This window comes from Pleurodeles waltl, chromosome 5, assembly GCF_031143425.1.
Source record: "Pleurodeles waltl isolate 20211129_DDA chromosome 5, aPleWal1.hap1.20221129, whole genome shotgun sequence".
NCBI classification, from domain to species: domain Eukaryota; kingdom Metazoa; phylum Chordata; class Amphibia; order Caudata; family Salamandridae; genus Pleurodeles; species Pleurodeles waltl.
The window spans coordinates 231,860,761-231,886,355 of NC_090444.1; the positions used below are offsets into that span (position 1 = coordinate 231,860,761).

The 25,595-nt window shown below is 45.7% G+C and overlaps 1 protein-coding gene across 1 annotated transcript in view; it reads right to left on the reverse strand.

Moving 5' to 3' along the window:
* PRPH2 (peripherin 2) overlaps window positions 1–18,792 on the reverse strand; it is a 139,851-nt gene extending 121,059 nt beyond the window's left edge. Inside the window, exon 1 of the mRNA XM_069233966.1 lies at window positions 17,950–18,792. Within this exon, the coding sequence (XP_069090067.1) occupies window positions 17,950–18,530 (581 nt within the window). The 5' untranslated portion in view covers window positions 18,531–18,792. The remainder of the gene's footprint in view (window positions 1–17,949) is intronic.
* Between the last annotated feature and the right edge of the window lie 6,803 nt (window positions 18,793–25,595).

Genomic DNA, 25,595 nt, shown 5'->3' on the forward strand with positions numbered 1-25,595 from the left:
TTATTTAAAGACATTAAGCAATATTTCAATCCTTTTTTCTCAACACTGATACAATCAGGAAGCAGATCTCGTTGAAAGAACCATACATTCATCCTGTGCCCATTGCGTCAGGCCCAAATGGGTACTATTAAAGACCTGTCAGATATTCGTACCATCCTCAAGGTCACCACTTTTCAAGATGACAGACTTTTATCCACCCACTTAAAGCTCCAGTCAGGAGTAGCACTCCAAATCCACTGCAGCTTAGCAATGCCTCCCTTTCACAAGCATCTGCCCTGAACACTCTAACCAGGAGCGATCCTTCCATTCCCTTCCATTCCCAAAAACAGCCAGTGTGAACCATGATGAACTCACTTCCTAAAGATGCATCACATATATCATGCGCTTTGGAAAGATCTTCCAGAAAATGTCGCCCATACAATTTCAAGAAAAAAGCAATCAACACTTACCAGCTGCACAAACAACAGTCCAGCATTTTACCATGATTCAGCACAGAAACAGGCATAGTAAAAGTAATAATGAAACCTGCAGATCACTAACCATGGTGATCCCTGCACCCTGATGCTGCTAAATCTCTTGTCGGCCTTCAATACTATTGACCACAGTGCTCCACTAAACATCCTCAGCACCTTCATGGAATTCAGTAGCATGGTACTCCAGTGATTCAGCTCCTAGGTCACTTGCTGCCACCAGTTTGTTGAAATGATCACATCAGGATCTCAAAAGTTTCCAACAATCTGTAGGGTATCCAGAGATCAAAATTCTTCCACTTGTTATTCAATCTCTATTTGGAACTATGTGTTGGAATATCTCAAACTCATCAAAATAAAGATGGCTAGTGCCTGCCTGAAACTCCCTCCAAAGACTAAATTGGAACTCGTTACTAATAGCAACAAACAGTATCACGTTCATGGCTGGCTTTCAAACATGAACTTACATTCATTTAATAAAAACATTTCCCCCTGAAACAGAAAAATGGACAGTTCAATTCCTAACTCTGTCCCATAGACCTGGATGACGTGCACCCTTCATGCCATGGCTTGCCTCAAATATTTAAAGAAATATGAACACATCACTCTTAGCCTAAATGATCTAAACCGGCTGGTCCTGCAGACCTGCATCATCTTCAAGACCTAATGAATTGCTTACAAGTCTGTAACACTTACCACATCATTCAACCTGACAGAAACTTACTCGTCTCTGGAGACCTCTGCACCACAAAAGGCAAGAGATCCTCATACTCTGAGTTACTGAATACAAACCCTCCACGAGCTGCACCTTTTTTGTTAATGCAAACAGGGCTGGAACACTATTCCATACCATCACCATCACTGCAACTCTCCAGATTAGATATAAAAGTTATCTGTTCAAGGTAGAGACTGAAGTGACAGTTTCATTCTACACAAATCTCTCTCCTTTTCCATGCCCTAAACACGAGTCTCCTATGCATTTTGTCTTTGTATGATGTGTAGGACCTATATGAAAAACTATAAAAAAACATACACACATACATTAAAATGGATTATGAAGAATCCTAAACTGCTATACTGCCAAGGCACCACCACTGCTGTATGTCTTCATAAACATTCTTGAATGCTCTTCTCCAATGCCGCTCCTAATGGCAGATGCTTTGGGTAGAGAGTGTCCGCCACACTAGAATCCTGTGGTATGTACATACACTCTATCTGCTTTCCCTGATTAGTGACGGATATCATCCAGGAATACTATATCAACCTGCTTCAGATCTCTTGTCAAATCAGCAGTCCCCTACTAAGAGGACTGATGTTTTTTTTTAGTTGGGTGCAAAAAAGAGTTTTCTGTTATCCAGAATTCTGGACATAACTTCAAAGACCCAGTATTTTACATCACTTGTAAATGGGGTGGCATATTTTGGATAGTGAATGGATTTGACAACACATCTTCAAGTACCAGACAAAACATTTTCCCAGAAAAGGAACATAAATAATTGCAAGGTGTTTGATGAGTTTCTGTCTCCTAGTCAGTGACTCAAATATTACACCCTGTTGTAACTAATGTATATACAAAAAATGTATCAGCCCTGACTGCATCAAGGACAACCTGCAACCTGTTGACAATTTCACTGGTTTGTCATTGACTAATAACAACTGGATCTTCTCTGCTTCCTATTGCTTTGTAGATCACGAATATTGCCAGCCATTAATATAGAAGGTGGCAATATACTCTGGGTAGATATCTGGCCTCAGTAATGAACTGGAGCTCAAATATGTTTCTTTAATGCAAAATGAATCTTTTTGACCACAACATCCAGGGGAGATGTGTTCTCAATCACCATATATGCCCAGTCTGTACCCTGCCCGGAGCACTAACTCCCCTAAAACTCCTCGCACTAATAATACCTCCATAATAAGGGCTTGGGGCATCTAACTTTTGAAATATGCCCCCCAGACTTTTTTGGCGATGGGCTGGGAAACTGGACTATTTGGTTGTAAGGGGCGGGGCACCTTAGTTAAGTGAATGTCAATTTGTGATAGGTGTACACTGTAGCTGGTACCGTTAGGAAGGGTCAGCTTTTTGAATCTGGAAGTCTGTTACTGTAGTGGAGAGGTAACTAGATGCCTGGCAGTGCAATGGAGGACCCATGCATTGTAGAGGCCTTTTGATTATTCAAGGAGGCAGGCCATGTGGGCCAGCTGGTTCACAACACAGCGGAGGGGGAGCGAGGCCCATGCCGCACAGCAGTTCCTACTCATCTGTTGATGTAGTCATGGACCTCATAAACAAGTGGATGCTGGGGCAGAGATGGCAAAAATTGGCATTAAGTTGGCATTTCGCCTAGGCCAGTACATTGGCAAGATTTTGGGCTCCTGAGTATACAGTTCGAAGAACAATGGTATGTGGATAAAGCCTTGCCCATGGGCTGCTCCATATTGTGTGCACTGTTTGAGAGGTTTAGTTAATTTCTACATAGCTATTCTCATTTGTGACGGGCATGTGACGTACTTGGATGACTTGTTCTTCTGGGGACCCCCCTGGCTACTCAGACTTCCAACAGATGTTTGTAAGTTTTAAGGAGGTAATGGAGGATGTTGGGGTTCTACTGGCTGAGGAAAAGACGGTTGGTCCAAGCACAGTTTTGACTTTTCTGGGCACTATTATTAATGCGGTAAAGGGTCAGTCAAGGGTTCCAGAGGACAAGAAGCAGCAGAAGGGGCTAGGACGCAGAACTGCTGTAAGAGTTGTGTATGTTAAGGGGAAAGATTATAATGTGTTTCTAATTTCTAATCACCGTTTTATTTTTAAAGGTTCTATTCCGGGACCCAAGAGTGAGGTGATGAAACTCTGGGTAGTGAAGCATGTGTTTTTGATGTGGGTGGCTAGACATGCAAGTAGGGGAAGATATGGAACACAACATGGCCTAGCAGAACATGGGGTCAGGGTGTACTGGTAAGGAAAAGGTGGGATGTTATGGGGGAGTTGCTATTGTGTTTAAACAGATTGCTGAAATGGATGTTGCCCAGTCATCTTTGATGTGGGTGGAGAGACAAGCGAGTAGGAGAAGATATGGAACACAATTTGGCCTAACAGAACACAGGGTCAGGGTGTATTGGTTAGGAAAAGGTGGGATGTTATGGGGGAATTGCTATTGTGTTTAAACAAATTGCTTAAATGGATGTTGCCCAGTCATCTTGGTAAGAATGATTTAGTGAAGGAAAAAGGTTCTGCTTGTGGAAGACCAAGAATGCGGATATGGGGGAAATAAGGATAGGCTAGTCAGGGAGCAACATTTTGTGGACACAGTTGATACCTAGGAGGTTAGTGGGGAAGGGGCAGACTGTCTGGCTGCCATAGATAAAGCAAGGAGGAAGATCAATAAGGAGTTGTGTTAGATTTGCAGGGTTGAAAGAATAGGCTGGATTGTTCACCCAGAGTTGAAGGTTGACTTTGTTCCGTTTTTCAGGGGCGATGAAGTGGATTTCTCCACTATGGACATGGACCTATACTTAATGTAGTTATGTGAAGAATAAGCAGAGGCACTAGACATAAGGTTGTGGGCAACAGCTTAAGGTGCATAGTGTGAGGCAGTAGTGTGGGGAGCTCCAGAAGAGGTTTGTGAATGAGGGGGCAGAAAAACTCTAGTAGGTGAGGTTTTCTGATGCCACTTTACTGAGATATTTTCGTTTTCTGAAGTGGTTTAATTGCTGTTGGGGTAGGTGAAGCTGCTTGAAAGGGGGTGGGAATAGGTTCATGCTAACAGAAGCCAGGAAGTTAAAGGTTTACTGTTTTAGAAAGTAAAGTTAGCTTTAGAATCTAGAGTATAGCTATAGTGACAGATGGTTGAGCTGAGAGTGGGGAGACAATTAGAGGTGGGGGATGAGACAAGTAGTAGGTGTCATCAATCAGGATCTATAAAGCGTTGCTAATCACACAATAGGGTACCAGGTGCTTGCAGGTCCCGGAAGATTATTCGAACAGGCAGGTCTTGAGGGCAATTCAGAATTCTGGAAGTGAGGTGATGGTCAGGAGGTGCGTGGGAAGGCTGTTTCAGGTTTTTGCTGCAATGTGAGAGAAGGCGCGTCCTCCACTTCTGCTTTGGTAGATGCAGGAGTATGGGCAAGTGAAAGGGAGGCAGAGAATAGTCTTCTCAGCAGTTGGTGGAAGTTCAGGTGGTGGTTAATATACACAGGTATTTGGTTGTGTAGAGCCTTGTGTGTGTGTGTGAGTCAGCATCTTGAATTGGCATCTCTTCTGCACAGGGAGCCAGTGGGGTTGCCTGAGATGGGGGTGTGATGTGGTTCGTCAGGGAAGGCCAAAGATGAGTCTGGCTGTGGTGTTCTGTATGGTCTGAAGTCTCTCTAGGAGGTGTGTGGCAATTCCTACCTAGAGGGCATTGCTGTAGTCCAGTCAGCTGGTGATAAAGGCCTGTGTCACTGGGTGTCTTGTATGTAGGGTGAGCCACTTAAAGATCTTACGTAGTGTGCGCAAAGTGTGGAAGCAAGTGGAGGAGATAGCATTGATCTGTGATTTGGTTTGGAGGTGAAAGGTGGGAGGTGGGAGGTGGATCCTCTGGTTTCTTCCGCTGAGGAAGGAAATGATCCATCTGAGCATGTCCCCTTGGATGCTGATGTGGTGGAGTCTTTCGATCAGCATGTGATGGGATACAGTGTTAAAGGCCGGCGAGACGTCAGGGAGGATCAAAGCTGCTGTTTCTCCTTGGTCGAGGAGGGTTCAGATGTCGTCAGTGGCTGCGATCAGGGCAGTTTCTGTGCTGTGATTGCTGCAGAAACCAGGGAGGCGTCAAGTAGCTGGTTCTGCTCCAGGTATGTCATGTTTGTTGATGATCTTTTCCAGTACCTTCGCTGGGAATGGGAACAGGGAGATTGGCCAGTAGTGATTAGGTTTGCTGGGGTCAGCGGAGGGTTTTTTGAGTAGAGGTCTGACTTCGGCGTGTTTCCAGGCCTCAGGAAATGTTGCTGTGGTGATAGAGGTGTTGAGCAGGGTGGTGAGTTCCTGGCCTATCCTTTGTTTTTTAAGGTTGAAGATGTGGTGCAAGCATTGGTCTGTGGGAGCTCCCGAGTGGATGAATTTCATGGTCGAGGTGATGTCCTGGGTAGATAGGATGTTCCAGGTGGTCAGTGTGTGGTTTGTGTCAGTTACGGTGAGAGTTTTGTAAGGTAATGTGCCTAGCATTATGTAATGGGTTGTAATGGCCACCTGCTCCATTAAAGCAGCCTTTTTCACACTACAAGCTGTCTGTGATGTACCATAAGGATATGTTTGATGGACTCACCTAAATAGTTTATGGACCTTTTACCACTCTTCTCTTGGCTATACAGTGCCCATGCTGAATGCAAAATAATCAGACGTGCTCTTTGAATACCCTTGAACAAGGCAGGTGGCACAGAGAATCTGGGATCGAGACAGTGTGGGCAAAGACAGCCCAGTAAGCAGTATGGATTGCTGGGATGCCTCTGTGGGAACAAGCTCATCAAGAATGGAATCCAGGGAGGTACTTTTGCGAATGCCGTTAAATATGAGCGCAGCACTACAGCAAAAGGTCACCTGTGAGTATAAAAAAATGATAGAAGGTACAACAGTGCAGAGATGCTTAAACATAAATAGAAGTGACAACTCGGAGGATGAGGTGCTAGAGCCAGAGCCAGAGCTGCTGACTTTGGAACTGAGGGAAGCAGGTTCCGAGCCTCTTTTTAATTTTTTTTTTAATGTATGAATGGGTAGGAAAACGATCCATACATATATAAAAGGGTCGAGACAATTTACAAATTCATTGACAATTCATTTGAACTTTTCCTTAATGATTTTCCAACATTATATAAATAATATTCCCAAAGCATATATTTATATTTGTATAGAAATAGTAATAACCAACGACCCACAAACACCTCCTGTTGCTTAATGATATGGAACACTGTCCTTATGAAGAGCTGTAGCCCCCTCCTCCCCAACTCACAGATCGAATCCCACCAGTTGTGCCAAATCTCTCCAAATCTCTTAAGTGCTCCTACCCTCTGAGCATATAGCTGCTCCACACATCTTACCCGAGCCATCTTTGCCTGCCACAGACGTAACGTTGGAACTTCAGAAGATCTCCACCTTTGGAGTATCAATGATTGTGCAATTAATATAGTGATGATAAAAAAATTGCAGCTGGTGCACCATTAGCTGATTCAGTTGTGAGGCCAAACAAAATAGGATGCCGCGCAAATCCGAATCGATCTTGATTTGCAATGTATTGTTAATGGAGCCAAATATCTCCTGCCAGAACTTCTGAAGGGCAGGGCACGTTCCAGAAATGTGGGGCCAATCCACCTTCTCATGACCACATCTAAAACATGCTGGCGAGAGGAAGGGGATCATTCTTTGTCATTTTGAGGGGGTGAGAAAGAGCATCTATCTGGAGAAAAAGCCCATTTTTTAAAAGTTCGTTCTGCGTATTGCTTTACAAGCTATTTGATTATGATGAAACCACATTTGCCTATCAAGTCTGGAATCTATTAAGGCCTGTAGATTAGCCAGATATGCTGGGGTATTACCCAAGTCTTGCAAGAGGGGCAATACCAGTTCCCTATGCCAGTGAAACCAGACACAAAATACTCCTGACTGATATCTTTCCTAAAAGAATTCTAAGGCTGAGTGTCTCCTCTTAAAAAAAATTGTAAGAAAGAGAATACCAGATTAGGGGAGACAGCTGGACTTTTGCTGATAAATTGCTCCCATGATATCACTGTGTCTGACACCATGAAGTCGAGAAGCCAACTACACCCTACCCTTTCCCACTTCGTGATAGATTAATTATCCAGTTGCAGCTCCACTCAAGGACATTCCTGAAGGCACATTAAAGGATGCGTCAAAGGGAGTTGGTATTCAATCTTAAATCGAGTGAATCTAAAAACAACAATATGTGGGAGTCTAGTTTGCTTGGGCAGTCTTGGAATTTTTGAGAATGAGTAAAGCTGAGAATCGACCTCACTTAACATCTGATGTTTTTATTTAGTTATTATTTATTGTTTCAGCTGCAAGCTTTACAATAAATAAATGCAACCTACATACAAACAATACGATACAAACAATTAGCAAATTTAAAAGACAATAAAAAATCATATCACTAAAAAGTGAGTCGAGCACCGATATAATTACGAACAACTCACAGAACAGTTAACTAATTCATAAAAGCCCGCCCAATAAATTACATATACAAATACAGTACCATCATCTGTTCACCTCAACAGCGCATTAGATGCCATACACTATTAATGACCCCCATTGTGCAAAAAATGCTCTAAGAAGGGGATTCAAGAAAAAGTGCTTATGCATAAAACAAACTATCACCAGCAGGTAATACCCTGATACTACAAGGCCACAGGACCCACCCACAAAAAGGCAATAGCAATAGCTAGACCCGCTATGCACAACCAAAAAACAGGCTGGTAACTTATAAGATTCTTATGATTCAATCACACCCAGCCTAGCTGGGAGGTATTTCAGGCAGGGCCATAGGGCCCAAATATAGGACGCAACAGAAATATGTGCACTGATATTACCAGGCTTGAAGCTAAATGCTAGTGTGGTGTCGGCACAACTTGCCACACAGGATGTGAAAAGGGGCTGGAGCCACCAACGCCGAGCCAAATTAACTTTTTTGCAGAGCAAGGTAAAGTGAGCTATAATGTCAATCCCTCCAGGGCCTCACAACACTCGCTCAGCTGCTAACCTACCAGTGCGAGCTCAATAGTCCCTTGTTGGCAGTGTACCCAGCCTACATTTTAAATACAGGGATCATTTCATTTCAGGGTATATCAGGTCCAGATAAACAGTAGAAACAGGACCACAGACATTATTAAAATAGCAACTTGCAAATGATTGCTCCTGGTACGACCTCACCTTTTTAAGTTTGCGGTACCGATCCTTAATCTGGTCCGCAGTGTCCTGCCTAACTCTACCAGGCTTCGCCCATGGAGCGTCTAATTGGAGTGCTCCCAAAACCTTTTTTACGTGGGACCCTCATGCGTAACCCCCCTTTAAGGCTGCTGTTTCTGATATTGATGAGAGGCGGAGCTCTGCAAAAAGTGCCTTCAGGCAGTTTCCTTGTCCCAACCTCAATTAGGATCTTAAAAAAAGATTCTCGCCCACTTGTAACACACTGATGTTTGCGTACCCCCAAGAGTTCTGGCCCATAGAGTGCTGCGGGCACTGCCTTTTGGACATATATTTGTAAGTTAGTACTTATGCTTCTGGATCCAGCCTTGTGCCTGACCTTTAGTACTGCTCCAGCTGCTTGCTTCAGCACATGGCTGCCCCAATTTAAATGATCAGCAAACCGTACACCCAGATAGTCAAAGTGTTTAATAATGTCAATAAGTGAGCCGTCAATCGCTGGTTTTTGCTTAAAACTGGGAGACGGCCCCAAGACCATAATCATCGTCTTGCTACAGTTAATAACCAACGATTTTCCCTCACAATACTTTACAAAACGAATAAGTAGCCTATGAATTGCATTTTCTGTGCATGCAATAAGAACCCCTCATCTGCAAATTATAATATTGGGACCCTCTTACCAGCCATGATGGGAACATCAACTGCTCCTTCAAAAGATGGCCACCCACATTGTTTAGGAAGAGACTAAAAAGTAATGGTGTCAGCACACAGCGTTGCCAAACACCCTTTTCAACCTGAAAAAGGTCTGTACATTCTCCACCCAGGCCATATCTCACTCTGGCCTTGTTATCTGAATGTAGAGCTGCTATGGCTTTGACTAAGACAGATGAACCCGAAATTCAGCAATGACCCCCATAATTTACCCCTATTGACCGAATCGAAGGCTGCTTTCAGGTCTATAAAGACCAAGTACAATGAGGACTTCCAGATTATCGTGAATTTATATGAGATCATATAAAGCCGAATGTCCTGATCAATAGTTCCTATGCGGGACCGAAAACCAGCTTGCGCAACTGTCATAACATCTTGGGCATCAATCCATCCCTGTAAGGGATTGTGCAAGACTTTCCCTAGAACCTTCCCTGCTTCATCAGGGAGGGGGATCAGGTGGTAGTTAGCAGAACAGCCTCAATCACCCTTTTTGAAAATTGGGACAATGATGGCAGAATGCCAGGATGAAGGCACAACATTATCTGCGAGGGCTGCATTAAACACTTTAGTGAGGAGGCTAGCCCAGTAAAAGGGCTCCCCGCAATCAAGATCCACAGACACCAGATCAGAGCTGGGGGATTATGCTTCTTCATAGCACCAAGGGGCATATTTATACTCTGTTTGCACCGAATTTGCATCCAATTTGTGATGCAAATTCGGTGCAAATCTAACACCATCCTTATACTTTGACACCCGACCCCGCGAACGTCAAAATTCAGCAGTGTGCATAATTTTCTGAATGCTTGAAACTGCATTGCGTTAATGACATGCAAGGTAGGCGTTCCTGTCCAAAAAATGACTTTAAGGCATGTGCGCATTATTTATATTCCCGTGTCATTTTGACGCACAGGAGGGGGGGCCTTAAAAAATGTTGAACAGCCTGATTTGTGCTGTTTTTTAACGCCTGGGTGAGGGCAGGCGTTAAGGGACCTGTGGGCTCATTTCCATGGTCTCTGACCATGGAAGCAGTCCACAGGTGCCCTTCCCTGCCCCCAGGGACACCCCCTGCCACCCCGGCCCACCTCTGGAGGACACCCATCCCAGGTAAATACAGGTAAGTTCAAAGAAAGTATAGAAAGCCAGCGTACAGCACTGATAAGAGCCAGAGTAGAAATACAAAGCCAAGTATATGAAAAAATATCCCATACTACCAAAGTATAGAAACAAAAAATGTAACTCCGGACTAGTACATAAGGAAGGATAAAACAAACACATAATGAAGATGGCACCCTAATATGCTCAGATTTTGCATTATGTAGCTGTTATGAGATTCTGACGAATTAGAAGATTTTGGCAGGTGATATGGGCGCTCCATTGCATATAAACCAAACATTAGATGCATTTATTTAAATATCTAGATGAGGGCGTTTGTCTAAAGCAAAGAGTGGGTGATAGAGTTTATGACCTTACATTTTACCTCTCTGGGTCAAATAGAGCACTTTGCTTACCATACCTAGCCAATAATGTTGGTTTATCAGTGGCTCCATTAGATTATGTGCTTGCCCAATAGTAGCCACAGTTTGCACCATCTAGCCCTGTCAATGCTTTCTACAGCATCAGCATCAGGTTATATCAGTGCTATCGAGGGATCATTGGTTTCTGTAATATCAAATAGGGATGTTGTGGGGTTAATATGCTCAGTGTTGTTTCCTGCCATGAAGCCATGTTGCTTTCCTGCAACCAGTAAAACACTCCTTTTGCTCAGATGATTAGCCACGTTTTCAGAAAAAAAATTGTAGAGCAGTGAGACCAGTCATTGGGAACTGCACTTGAGACAGTCTTTACCCTTTTCTTTATGAAAATTAGCCTTCTTCCAGGATTATGGGGTAATTAGGAAGATATGGATTTAGCTGATTCTGTTAAAAGAATGCTTTTGATTATGTTCAAATAGATAGTGTCCTTGTGTAGCATATAAGCAGGTTATCCACCTATCTAACTCAGAAAATATTTTTTTCCATACAGAAAGCACCATGATAAAATGTTTCTTGAAGATGGGATCAGTGCTCACAGTGCAGCGTAACACTACAGCTGCCATAGTGTTACATTGCCTTAGGATAGATTATATTAAAATTATGCTCCCCCTTGAAAAAATGTCTGCCGATGGCCATAAGCCCCGGTATAAATACTGGACCCCAGACACCACCTCTTCAGTATACTTCTGGAACTGTGGATACGCTGCATAGAAGAAGGACGGCTGAGCTGACTGTCAAGGCAATGTGTTGCTTCCCGAAGAGCTGTGCGGCTGCAATACGAGAACCTGTGTCAGTATCGAAGCTGCTGTCAATGAGGGATTTGCGATGCCAGGGTCTGGATCGGTGAAGCTTGGTACATCGGCGGTTCAGATGTGGACTGCGAAGTCGATGCGGAGTCCTTGCGCAGGGAGAATCTGCGCAGCACACGCGATGCTCCGGTTCTGCCTGGAATTGTGCCACACATCAGAGGAAATGAGTTGTCTCGCTAGATCCACAGATGGGCTGGCAGAGCACCTTCAGGCCCACTTCCAAGGGTTCAGGACTGGGGTGGCACCACTTGGCACCACTTGGCAGGGTAGGACTCACACATGGCAGTCCACATTCTGGGTTCAAGATTGTTGGAGACTGTGGCTGTAGTCAGGAGGCCAGCTGGCTAGCCCTTGGAGTCACTTTAGGGACCTGGGTTCAACAGATGTAGTTCCAGTCATTTTTACCTAGGCAAGAGGGCAGCAGGCTAGCACAGCAAAGCAGCAGTCCAGCAGAGTGACAGTCTTTTCAGCAGCACAGCAGTCCTTCTTTTATGCAGCGTATCCACAGTTCCAGAAGTATACTGAAGAGGTGGTTTCTGGGGTCCAGTACAGTATTTATACCGGGGCTCATGGCCATCGGCAGACATTTTTTCAAGGGGGCGGGCATAATTTTAATATCATATATCCTAAAGCAATGTAACACTATGGCAGCTGTAGTGTTATGCTGCACTGTGAGCCTGCACACCAGGCTGTACCTAAATTCGGGGGAGGCAGGCACCCCCCAGCCCCTCCCTGTGGACGCCCATGCCGGGGCCTTCCTTTGAAGTCAGAGAAGCTTCTAGAGGCTTCCCTTTGAAGTCCACAGGCATCCTGCCTCCTCGTCCTGGCTTCAGACTAACTACAGGGGGTATGCAGCCTTTTCAAGCCTATTCAGGAGTAAGTAGGGCTGTGTCCAGCTCCTTCCTCCCATCCCATCCAGACAGTGATGGCCCATCCAGGCACATGTAAGCTCTCTGTTGCAGGTGGTTGTATAGGAGGAATACACAAAGAACAACTGTCAGCTACACCCAGTAATGTGACCCAGAGACAGACTGCAGTCACTAAGGGGGTCATTCCGACCCCGGCGGGCGCCGGCCGCCGGGTGGAGACCGCCAAAAGACCTTACCGCTGTCAAATGACCGCGGCGGTCATTTTGACTTTCCCGCTGGGCAGGCGGGCAACCGCCAAAAGGCCGCCCGCCCGCCCAGTGGGAAAGCCCCAGCAATGATGAAGCCGGCTCCGAATGGAGCCGGCGGAGTTGCTGGTGTGCGACGGGTGCAGTGGCACCCGTCACGATTTTCAGTGTCTGCTTTGCAGACACTGAAAATCTTAATGGGGCCCTGTTAGGGGGCCCCTGCAGTGCCCATGACAGTGGCATGGGCACTGCAGGGGCCCCCAGGGGTCCCACGACACCCGTTCCCGCCAGCCTGGCGGCGCTGCTTGCAGCACCGCCGTGGAGGATTCCCTGGGGCAGGGGAAAACCGGCGGGAAACCGCCGGTTTCCCTTTTCTGACCACGGCTTTACCGCCGCGGTCAGAATTGCCCCTGAAGCACCGCCAGCCTGTTGGCGGTGCTTCCTCCGTCCCCGGCCCTGGCGGTCCATGACCGCCAGGGTCGGAATGAGGCCCTAAATGGCTAAGGCAGGAAAATGTCAACATTCTAAAAGTGCCATTTTCAAAATTGAGAGAGGATTACCTGCTGCCATTTTGTAATTATTTTTGCAGTTGTGAAAAATAATTTTAAGAGTTTTTCACTACCAGGACATGTAAAACTAAAATGAACATGTCCCACTTTTTAAATACACTGCATCCAGTCCTCTGGGGTGTACAGGGATTAACCTAGGTGTAACTTACTTGGATTAAAAAGGCAGATTTGGGCGTGGTTGCCTAGTCGACATGGGATTTTAAAACTTCACACACAGGCTGCAATGTTTAAAGTGCTACTTCAGTGAGTGGGACAATCAGTGCTGCAGGCCCTTCACTACCATTTACTTTACATGCCCTGGGCACAGGTAGTGAAACTTTACTAGGGTTTTACAGGTAAGTGAAATATGCCAATTGGGTATAAGACGATTCTACCATGTTTTAGGAAGAGAGCGCAAGCACTTGGTAAAGTGTGGAGAGTGCTAAAATTAGCAAAAACGCAGTCAACAAAACAGGAGGGTTGAAGGCAAAATGTTAGAAGGGGAAACCATGCCAATGATGCCAGGTTTTTTCTGCAGTTTTCTGTATCTCTTCCTTTCAAATACTGAGTAGCATAATAACACCTTGAGTAACAAAATAATGATGTTACATGCTTCCAAGGTTTCAGTTGAATCCCCTGATAATTAGTGCCATTTAGAAATAGAAAACGATAGATGTTGGAGTCCTCTGACTGTGCCATCTTTACACTTTGTATTTCCTTATTGAAGTAATGTGTCTATGAAGAGCATCTATACTTTCGGTTCTTAATTACGATGTCTGGCCTGCATTTGAGAATAAGGAAGCCAGTGGATTAAAGGTGATTACCATAGGTCACTCCATTTCTTTTGTTACGTGCCCTTTTAAGGCATGGATATGACTGAGGCTTGGACAATTTGCCTGTTGTTGAGAAACTGAAGCTAAACGGGTCCCGAGGTGGTTGGTCCTGTCAAGGCCATGGCGAATCTTCTCAATGCCTTACATGCTCAGGCAGGATGACAAAGCAACTGTGAAATAACTCCTGGCTAGTTTTCCCAATTAGAGTAAAGAAAAGACCAGACGTTATTCAATAATGAAAAGGGCCACTCAGTGTAGAGCGCTGAAGGAATTTAGACCATTCCTTTTCAGCCTACTTTTGACAAGCCAGAACGTGGCAACTCGGCTGATTTTGTGGGCAGGCACACAAGGATCACATTTGCTCTTTTCTTACAGAGACCACTGGCTTCTGCTTCCAACGATGCTGGTCTTGTCACAGAAAGAGGAAAGAAATACCGTTTGCTCATTTAGACTCAGCCATGCATATAATAAGAGTAAAACACGGGTGTCGAATAATTTGGAACCTGGTTGTTTAGCCTTTTATGTAGTATCCGCTGGTCTGACATGCTCTACCCCACCTGACGCACACCCAAAAAAGACCACAAATGAGGGGTTCTCCACTGTCTGCTTGTAAGTAAATTTTAATTCAGAATGAGGTTCAAGGTAGACCAACAGTTCGTGCTCCTTTTGGAGGACATGGTTTTCAGCACTTTAATTTATTATTATTAGAACAAACAGTCCATTGACTGAAAAATCAGAATGCTCACAATAAGAGTTGTAACTAGCAACAAAGTTCTGCTCTCCTTTACTCCAAAGCCTCAGGTCCAAATATATTCTGCATCAGGCTTTTCCTCTGCTGCCGCTTATAACGTCTCATTTACTCATTGCAATCCCACCTAACATCTCTCCTTAACTGATATTGTAAAGCAATTACAATAGACAAATGCAAATAGGTATTTTTAGAAATATTTAGGCTGACCAAGCAGTTTCCCAAGGCATGTAAGACCCTAGGTGGGAGCCTATCTCATCCCAATATCTCGGGGTTCGGATCTATCACACCTCATCACACATTATGAACAGGAACATCAGGGCAGCAATAACTACTGAGGGGGCAGTGCAACAGTCTGGCAGAGATTAGTCATCAGGAGAATCTTACAGCCCAAGGTGGTGGCTCTTCGGACAACTCGAGCTCAAGGGATGAACGCCCAGGAGGCAGACAATATGGTCTGAAAAAGATGTCAAACAGATGTAAGCGGCGCAAGACCTTTATGAAGGAATCCACACTAGACAATTCTGGGTCAGTTTCTTTACCTATAGGTTATTCAGCTGGATGTTGCAATGAACATACGAAAAAGGTGAATCAGAAGGCCCACCCACATATGCAGGATTACATGTACTGTGCACACTGGGACGGGGGGGGGGGGGAGGGTAAGAATCTCACTTTTAAATATGGCTTTCTCAGTCTTGTCGTGGACCTCACATGGAGAGATTGTGTGAGAAGTGAGCAACTGACCTAAAACAGAAAGTTATTTAGTCAGACTGTGACTTTATACTGAGAGTGACCCCAAGGTGTCTAGAAATATCTGGTTCAAATGTATTCACTTCAAGATTATCGACAGAACACACCTCACTCCCAGGAAAATGAGCAAGTGCTGCTCTGATCCGAGTTCAGCACTGTAAGATGTATAACCAGGTAACCTAGGTCCTATCAAATGCCATGGGAATGCTCGGGTCCAGCAGCTGTTAGGTACATGTCACGAACACACTGAAAGACATAACTGAAAGCTCAGACCTGAGGCATCGTGACATATGCCTGCTAGATATATTCCCCCAGCCCAACAAGAAAGCCAGTAATAAGTTCACAGACTCTGAAATGTTAATAGCTAAAGAGCAAATAACTGTTGTCTGAAAAATGACTGGGAGACCACATTCCTGAAATGGAAGACTGAAATGGGCTAAAATAGAGAGAAAGATATTAGATATGGAGGTTGCGAAAGGACAAAGGAAACCGGATATATCCCAAGGTTGGGATGAGTTTGTCAAGATGCACACTGCAGAACAGAGCAAGACAAACCACAAGTGAAAGTGACAGGAAAAGGAGAGGCTTGCAAGGTGAATGGCGCGCTGGGGACATTAGTAATTGAAGTAGCAGGGTATGCTAGGATAATGGGTCTCCATCCAGCATTTGTGAGGCAGACACCCAGGCAGGACGAACCACTACAATATGCATACAGTACATGCATCCACATTACCAAATACCATAACCACATCTGTTCTGCACAACTTCCCCGTCAGGAGGAGATGCCTGGAAATTGCCCGATTAAGTTGCTCAGCTTTCCTCCCCAACGAACACTGCCTTTATTGTTTATAGTTGTATTCTTTTAGATTGAAAGCTGTTTAGTGTATGGTGACACGGGTTATTTTTTAACAACAACAAAGGTTCTCGATCAAACTTCGGCAAAACTGAATCCAGCAAAATAAACACCGTGATGTCTACTAACCCACCTGTATGTATGTAATGCTGTGAAAAACTTGTATGTGTTACGCAATTGCTTGTATTTAAAACCAATAAAATGTGTTTACAAAAAAGCTAAACAAGCAAGAGTTTGTGTAACCAACTGCTGGTCTCAGCAGGCTTGTTTCCGTATCATACAACACTTCAGAATAGCCACTCACCTGATGCAAAGTGTATATGGCGGGCAAATACCTCATCACTATGCCACTTAAGACATTGATTAATACTATGTTGTTTTAGGTTTTCACAATTATTATGAGAGGTCGTGTTTTAAAGACTGCCTCTTACTTTTTAATGTTCATGCCAATAACTTGATTTGGGAGCACTGCATTTCTTGGGACTTATTTTCACATATGATAAGAAACTAACTCTTTCTTACCAATGACTTGCCTTGAAGCACGGGATTTGTCTTTGTCGACCTTCCTCTGTGACCCACTTTCACCCTTCTAAGTAACCTTATTTTCCTTTATGGCTTTGTCTCTCTCTCCTGATGGATTAGGCTGCAGCTCACAATCCTAACTCCTGGCAAACGGATCTCATTAGTAATTAGGCTTTCAAGGTGCTATTTATATCTGCTAAAGACCTTCTCTGCTCACGCAGTGATATGCTTAAGAAATAACACACCGCCTTGAAGGCACAGAGAGACCATGTCCTTGGGACACCGACCAACATGTTCTTTACCCTTCAGATAATGCTAACTAGTAGTAGAGCAAAGGGCATCAGAGATTATGTATTATAGATTTAAATTCTCCTTAGTGTAGTATAACTACGCGGAAGACCAGCGAGTCCATCTTTGCTGATGCCCTGACCTGAGCCTCAGATTCACCAGAGAAAAGTAAAAATAGTTTGAATCGATGCTCTAATCTACTTGGATCAATTTAAGTATATCAGAGACTTGAGAAAACGTACCACCTTTTAGCTCTCACAAGGTCTTGTCTTTACATACTACCTGTACCGGAAAAATAACACACTACAGGCCCCGAAACCATTATGGTAAATGAAATGGGGTTAGGTCGGAGCTATAATGCGCACACAAGAGGCTTAGACGAGATTTTTCAGTGCTCCATTGTGCTAAATGAAAGAGGGCATGCACCGCGTGCATCCTTACACAGTTCTCTTGAAAAAAAAGCAGTTGAACTGGTTTGGAGTAAATCCCTGTGTCAGAACACCCTAATAATGTATTGGTTATGTTTTACTAAAAAACAATTCATTCATCATTTATTATTCGTTCATTAATGCAGGAAATTGGCATGCTACTTATACATAAAGCAATAAAGTTCCTCTGGGAAGGAGAACATTCAAACTCATCTAGCGACGAGCTCAGGGACCTGAGTGATTTAAAGCAACGTGGCTCAAAACTCTCTCTGTTACAAACGTACTTGCAGTACAGCAGATTGTTCCCACATTCGACAGCATATTTAGACATTTGCTCTGCTTTGTGGTGCTAGCATGATATTCATCAAATCAATTAATCCGAGCGCAACTTGAAAGGCAGCACTTTCTCACTATTCCAAAACATGCCCACTACTTACTCCTTCACGTCCTTGGAACTGAAGTCCAGATACCGGTTGCTGACCCACTGGATTTCAAACCAGTCTTTGAAGCCATTGTTTCCGCAGCATTTGAACTCAATTTGGAGCAGGTCGATGGTCTTCTTCATGAAGCACCTGCCAGGAATGTCTGTGTCTTTGTAGTACCGCATGCCATTCTTCAGGCCATGGGCCAGGGTGGTCTCCAGCGAGCCCCTCATCACGAAGCACAAGCCAGCGGTGAAGAAAATGAAGACGTTGAAAAGAATGCACACTGCCATGTACGGCTTCAGCATAGGCTTCCACTTTGCAAATTTGGAGGGATCCAGGGAATCGTAGCAAATCTTGCCTGCAAACGCATTGAGGCCACAGGCTAGCGCTCCCATCAGTATCAAGGAATTGGGCACAGCGTGGCTCTCGTTGTCGTCCATCACTTCACTTCGTTTCCTCAGCTCAATTTTCAGGAATATGCCCAGGCCAAATAGAACGATGCCTGCAAGAACAGAAAACCAGTTCATAAGCCACAGCCCTTGGGCCAGCTTGACTCTCTTCTTCTGTGTGAATTTAGCTTTCATGGTCGCCATTTTTCAAGCGCTGATAAAGAAAAAACAGATGATACAAATATAGGATTCCAAAACACGAGAAGGACCTTTAAATAAACCTTTTCAGTCCTGTATAAAAGACTCTAAACGGTTTGTTTCCTCCATATCGACAAGGATAATCCCAAAATGCAATATCAGATATCGGGAACTCTTAATAAAAAAAAGGATATTAATAGAAAAAATTGGCAAACGGGACCTCCAACTATTTCTGGTGGTTCCTTCCCACCAAAAGAGAAACAGCCACAGAGAGTCAACTGATTAAACCTGGATCTGCAAGACGTCACTCTAATCCCTTTAATCTGCATCATCCCATTTGCAGAAATCTCTGTCAACAGATGAGCAGAAGAAATAATCCACATTTTACTGTTTAGGGGATTTGCGTTTTCACACGACAAAAAAACACCGTGCCAGGCAGTCCTAGCCCAAATGCAGAAGCAGAATTCAGTCTGTTCAGTTTGTCTACATGATCTGCTACTCAGACCTCTCAACCCATTGGCTGCAAATATAAAAGGCATCAGAGAGCTGCCGTTTAAAGGACCTGTAACTGACAACCCATTTCAGAGGAGGCCCTTTGTTTAATGTCTTACTTAAATTAGAAGGTATTTTATAAGAAACTAAGGTGTGAACACATATTTTTAATCAACGTTGTAGGAAGTTGCCTCTGTATATACTATTTCAAAGTAAGAAATAGTGTGCAAAGAGTCCAACGGTTCCCCTTGGAATTAAGATAGTGGCAAAAGTAGATAATTCTAATACTCTATTTTGTGGTAGTGTGGTCGAGCAGTAGGCTTATCAGAGGGTAGTCTTAAGCATTTGTTGTACACACACAGGCAATAAATGAGGAACACACACTCAAAGACTTACTCCAGGCCTATAGGTTTTTATATAGAAAAATATATTATCGTAGTTTATTTTAAGAACCACAGGTACAAGATTTTCATTTAACACTTTACGTGTAAGGTACTTCACTTAGATACTTTAGGAACTTTGAATAAAAGCAATATCATATACAGTCTTTGTAAAAATGTCAATAAGCAATTTTCAAAGTGGACACTGTGCAAAAATCAACAGTTCCTGGAGGAGGTAAGTAAAGGTTAGATTAGCAGGTAAGGAAAAAACACTTACAAGTCTCAGTTCTGGGGCATAGGCAGCCCACCGTTGGGGGTTCAAGGCAACCCCAAAGTTACCACACCAGCAGCTCAGGGCCGGTCAGGTGCAGAGGTCAAAGAAGTGCCCAAAACACATAGGTGCCTATGGAGAACAGGGGCGCTCCGGTTCCAGCCTGCCAGCAGGTAAGTACCTGCGTCCTCGGGGGGCAGACCAGTGGGGTTTTGTAGAGCACTGGGGGGGACACAAGTAGGCACACAAAACACACCCTCAGCAGCACAGGGGCAACCGGGTGCAGTGTGCAAAGCAGGCATCGGGTTTCAGGTAGAAAACAATGGAGGGACCCGGGGGTCACTCTAGCGGTGCAGGCAGGCACAGGGAGGGCTTCACGGGACAGCCACCACCTAGGCAAGGCAGAGGGTCGCCTGGGGGTCACTCCTGCGCTGAGGTTCGGTTTCTTCAGGTCCTGGGGGCTGCGGGTGCAGTGTCGGTTCCAGGCGTCGTGTCCCTTGTTACAGGCAGTCGCTGTCAGGGGGAGCCTCTGGATTCTCTCTGCAGGTGTCGCTGTGGGGATTCAGGGGGGTAATCTCTGGTTACTCACGGGCTCGCAGTCGCCCGGTAGTCCTCCCTGAGGTGTTTGTTCTCTGGATCTCGAGCCGGGGGCGTCAGGTGCAGAGTGTGAAGTCTCACGCTTCCAGCGGGAAACGTGCAGTCTTTGAAAGTTGCTTCTTTGTTGCAAAGAAGTAGTTGGTTTTGAACAGGGCCGCTGTTCACGGGAGTTTCTTGGTCCTTTAGTCCAGGGCAGTCCTCTGAGGCTTCAGAGGTTGCTGGTCCCTGTCGGATGTGTCGCTGGTGGAGGTTTTCGAAGTTGGAGACAGGCCGGTAGGGCTGGGGCCAAAGCAGTTGTTGTCTTCTTCCTTCTCTGCAGGCTTGTAGGTCAGCAGTCCTTCTTGTTTCTTCAGGTTGCAGGAATCTGATTTCCTGGGATCTGGGGTGCCCCTAAATAATGAATTTAGGGGTGTGTTTAGGTCTTGGAGGGAAGTAGCCAATGGCTACTGTTCTTGAGGGTGGCTACACCCTCTTTGTGCCTCCTCCCTGTGGGGAAGGGGCACATCCCTAATCCTATTAGGGGAATCCTCCAAACTTAAGATGGAGGATTTCTCAAGGCAGGGGTCAGCTCAGCTCAGGACACCTTAGGGTCTGTCCTGACTGGTGGGTGACTCCTCCTTGTTTTTCTCATTATCTCCTCCAGCCTTGCCGCCAAAAGTGGGGGCAGTGGCCAGAGGGGCGGGCATCTCCACTAGCTGGGATGCCCTGGGGTGCTGTAACAAAAGGGGTGAGCCTTTGAGGCTCACCGCCAGGTGTTACAGTTCCTGCAGAGTGAGGTGAGAAGCACCTCCACCCAGTACAGCCTTTGTTCCTGGCCACAGTGACAAAGGCATTCTCCCCATGTTCCCAGCAACATATCTGGTGTGTGGCAGGCTGTCTGAAACTGGTCAGCCTACACTAGAAGTCGAATTGGTATTCAGGGGGCATCTCTAAGATGCACTCTGGGTGTATGTTACAATAAATTGCACACTGGCATCAGTGTGCATTTATTGTGCTGAGAAGTTTGATACCAAACTTCCCAGTTTTCAGTGTAGCCATTATGGAACTGTGGAGTTCGTGTTTGACAAACTCCCAGACCATATACTCTTATGGCTACCCTGAATTTACAATGTCTAAGGTTTTGCTTAGACACTGTAGGGGCATAATGCTCATGCACACATGCCCTCACCTGTGGTATAGGGCACCCTGCCTTAGGGCTGTAAGGCCTGCTAGAGGGGTGACTTACCTATGCCACAGGCAGTGTGAGGTTGGAATGGCACTCTGAGGGGAGTGCCATGTCTATTTAGTCATTTTCTCCCCACCAGCACACACAAGCTGTAAGGCAGTGTGCATGTGCTGAGTGAGGGGACCCCAGGGTGGCAAAAGACATGCTGCAGCCCTTAGTGACCTTCCCTGGCATCAGGGCCCTTGGTACCAGGGGTACCAGTCACAAGGGACTTACATGAGTGCCAGGGTTGTGCCAATTGTGGAGACAAAGGTACAGTTTAGGGAAAGAACATTGGTGCTGGGGCCTGGTTAGCAGGGTCCTAGCACACGTTCAAATCATAACTTAGCATCAGCAAAGGCAAAATGTTAGGGGGTAACCATGCCAAAGAGGCATTTCCTTACACAACCCCCCCCCCCAAACGAAAGAGGATGATCATCTGCATTGGCACGGGCAGTCCCAGGTCTGTGTTCCACTATAAAGTCCATTCCCTGTAGGGATAAGGACCACCTCAACAGTTTAGGGTTTTCTCCTTTCATTTGCATTAGCCATCTGAGAGGTCTGTGGTCAGTTTGAACTATGAAGTGAGTACCAAAAAGGTATGGTTACAACTTCTTCAGGGACCAGATCACAGCAAAGGCCTCCCTCTCAATGGCACTCCAACGCTGCTCCCTGGGGAGTAACCTCCTGCTAATAAAAGCAACAGGCTGGTCAAGGCCATCATCATCTGTCTGGGACAGGACTGCTCCTATCCCATGTTCAGAGGCATCTGCCTGCACAATGAACTGCTTAGAGTAATCTGGAGCTTTCAAAACTGGTGCTGTGCACACTGCTTGCTTCAGGGTGTCAAAGGCCTTTTGACAGTCCACGGTCCAGTTAACTTTCTTGGGCATTTTCTTGGAGGTAAGTTCTGTGAGGGGTGTCACTACTGATCCATAGCCCTTCACAAACCTCCTATACTACCCAGTCAAGCCAAGGAATGCCCTGACTTGAGTCTGGGTTTTTGGAGCTACCCAGTCCAGAATAGTCTGGATCTTGGGTAGGAGTGGCTGAACTTGGCCTCCACCTACAAGGTGTCCCAAGTAAACCACAGTACTCTGCCCTATCTGACATTTAGATGCCTTGATAGAGAGGCCTGCTGCTTGCAGGGCCTGCAAAACCTTCTTCAGGTGGACCAGGTGATCCTGCCGTCTGGAGCTAAAGACAGCAATATCACCAAGATAAGCTGCACTGAAGGACTCCAAGCAAGCAAGGACTTGATTCACCAACCGTTGGAAGGTGGCAGGGGCATTCCTTAAGCCAAAGGGCATCACAGTAAACTGGTAGTGCCCATCAGGTGTAGAGAATGCTGTTTTATCTTTTGCTCCTGGTCCCATTCTTATTTGCCAGTACCCTGCTGTCAAGTCAAAGGTACTCAGGTATTTGGCAGCACCCAATTTATCAATCAGCTCATCTGCCCTTGGAATGGGGTGAGCATCTGTCTTGGTGACAGAATTAAGCCCTCTGTAGTCCACACAGTACCTCATTTCTCTCTTGCCATCCTTGGTGTGAGGTTTGGGGACCAAGACCACTGGGCTAGCCCAGATACTGTCAGAGTGCTCAATCACTCCCTACTCCAGCATCTTGTGGACTTCCACTTTGATGCTTTCCTTAACTTGATCACACTGTCTGAATATTTTGTTCTTGACAGGCATGTTGTCTCCTGTGTCCACATCATGGGTACACAGGTGTGTCTGACCAGGGGTTAGGGAAGCGAGCCCCGCAAACTGCTGGAGGACTTGCCTGCAGTCAGCTTGCTTTTGGCCAGAGTGGGTGTCTGAATAGATCACTCCATTTACTGTGCCATCCTTAGGGTCAGTGGAGAGGAGATCAGGGAGAGGTTCACTCTCTGCTTCCTGGTCCTCATCTGTAACCATTAACATATTTACATCTGCCCTGTCATGGAAAGCTTTTAGGCGGTTAACATGGATCACCTTCTTGGGGGTCCTGCTAGTGCCTAGGTCCACCAGGTAGGTGACCTGACTCTTTTTCTCTAGCACTGGGTAAGGACCACTCCATTTGTCCTGAAGTGCCCTGGGAGCCACAGGCTCCAGAACCCAGACTTTCCGCCCTGGCTGAAACTCAACCATAGCAGCCTTTTGGTCATACCACATCTTCTGGAGTTGTTGGCTGCCCTCAAGGTTTTTACTTGCCTTTTCCATATACTCTGCCATCCTTGAACATAGGCCTAGTACATAGTCCACTATATCTTGCTTAGGCTCATGGAGAGGTCTCTCCCAGCCTTCTTTCACAAGAGCCAGTGGTTCCCTAACAGGATGGCCAAACAGAAGTTCAAAGGGGTAAAGTCCTACTCCCTTCTCAGGCACCTCTCTGTAGGTGAAAAGCAGGCATGGCAAGAGGATATCCCATCTCCTTCTGAGTTTTTCAGGGAGCCCCATGATCATGCCCTTCAATGTCTTGTTAAATCTCTCAACAAGACCATTGGTTTGTGGATGGTATGGTGTGGTGAATTTGTAAGTCACCCCACACTCAATCCACACGTGTTTTAGGTAAGCTGACATGAAGTTGGTACCCCTCTCAGAAACCACCTCCTTAGGAAATCCGACTCTGGTAAAAATACCAATGAGTGCTTTTGGCTACTGCAGGGACAGTAGTGGACCTAGGGGGAATTGCCTCAGGGTACCTAGTAGCATGATCCACTACTACTAGGATATACTGATTCCCTGTTGCTGTGGGAGGTTCAAGAGGACCCACTATATACACTCCCACTCTTTCAAAGGGAACCCCCACCACTGGAAGTGGAATGAGGGGGGCCTTTGGATGGCCACCTGTCTTACCACTGCCTTGACAGGTGGCACAGGAGGCACAAAACTCCTTTACCTTCTGGGACATATTGGGCCAATAGAAATGGTTGACTAACCTCTCCCATGTCTTGGTTTGTCCCAAATGCCCAGCAAGGGGAATGTCATGGGCTAAGGTCAGAAGGAACTCCCTAAACTCCTGAGGCACTACCACTCTCCTAGTGGCACCAGGTTGGGGATCTCTTGCCTCAGTGTAAAGGAGTCCATCTTCCCAATAGACCCTGTGTGTTCCACCGACAATTCCTTTTTCTTGTTCAGCTGCTTGCTGTCTTAGGCCTTCAAGAGAGGGACAAGTTTCTTGGACTTTGCACAGCTGTTCCCTCGAGGGTCCCCCTGGGCCCTAGAGCTTAACCTGGTAAGGTTCCAGCTCCATGGACGCAGTTCCCTCAGGGGATAGCTCTTCTTCCTGGGAAGAGAGGTTCTGTTTCTTTTTCTGTGCTGAAGCTGGTTCCCCAGTCTTCTTTCCTTTTCTCTTGGAAGGTTGGGCCATTATTCCAGGTTCCAACACTTCTTTTTCCCCCTGAGCTCTGCACTGTGCCCTAGGCTTGACACACACCAGTTTCAGGGATACCCGGCATGGCTGCATGGGTTTTTGGTTCTACCTCAGCCCATGCTGAGGACTCCAGATCATTTCCAAGGAGACATTCTACTGGTATAGCCGAAGAGACTACCACCTGTTTGAGGCCAGTGACCCCTCCCCATTCTAAAGTTACCATAGCCATGGGATGTACTTTAGTCTGATTGTCAGCATTGGTGACTGGATAAGTTTGTCCAGTCAGGTATTGTCCTGGGGAAACCAGTTTGTCCGTCACCATAGTGACATTGGCACCTGTATCGCTGAGGGCCTCAACTCTAGTCCCATTAATTAAGAGCTGCTGCCTGTATTTTTGCATGTTAGGCTGCCAGGCAGCTAGTGTGGCTAAGTCCACCCCACCCTCAGAGTCTAATGTAGCTTCAGTGTGGACCCTGACTTGCTCTGGGCACACCATTGATTCCACATGGAGACTGGCTATTTGAGTGCTAACTGGAGTAGTAGTTGAAGTGGAACCTTTCTTGGGACAGGCCTTGTCTCCAGTTTGGTGTCCATGCTGACTACAATTGCGACACCATGCCTTTTTGGGATCAAAGTTTTTATCCTTGTACCCAAATGAGGATTGTGAAGAGGCTTTGGACCCAACCTCATGTGCAGGTTTTTGGGGCCCTGCATAAGACTCTTTACTTTTTCCCTTGGATGTCTCAACACTCTCCCCACTGGGGAGGCTTTGT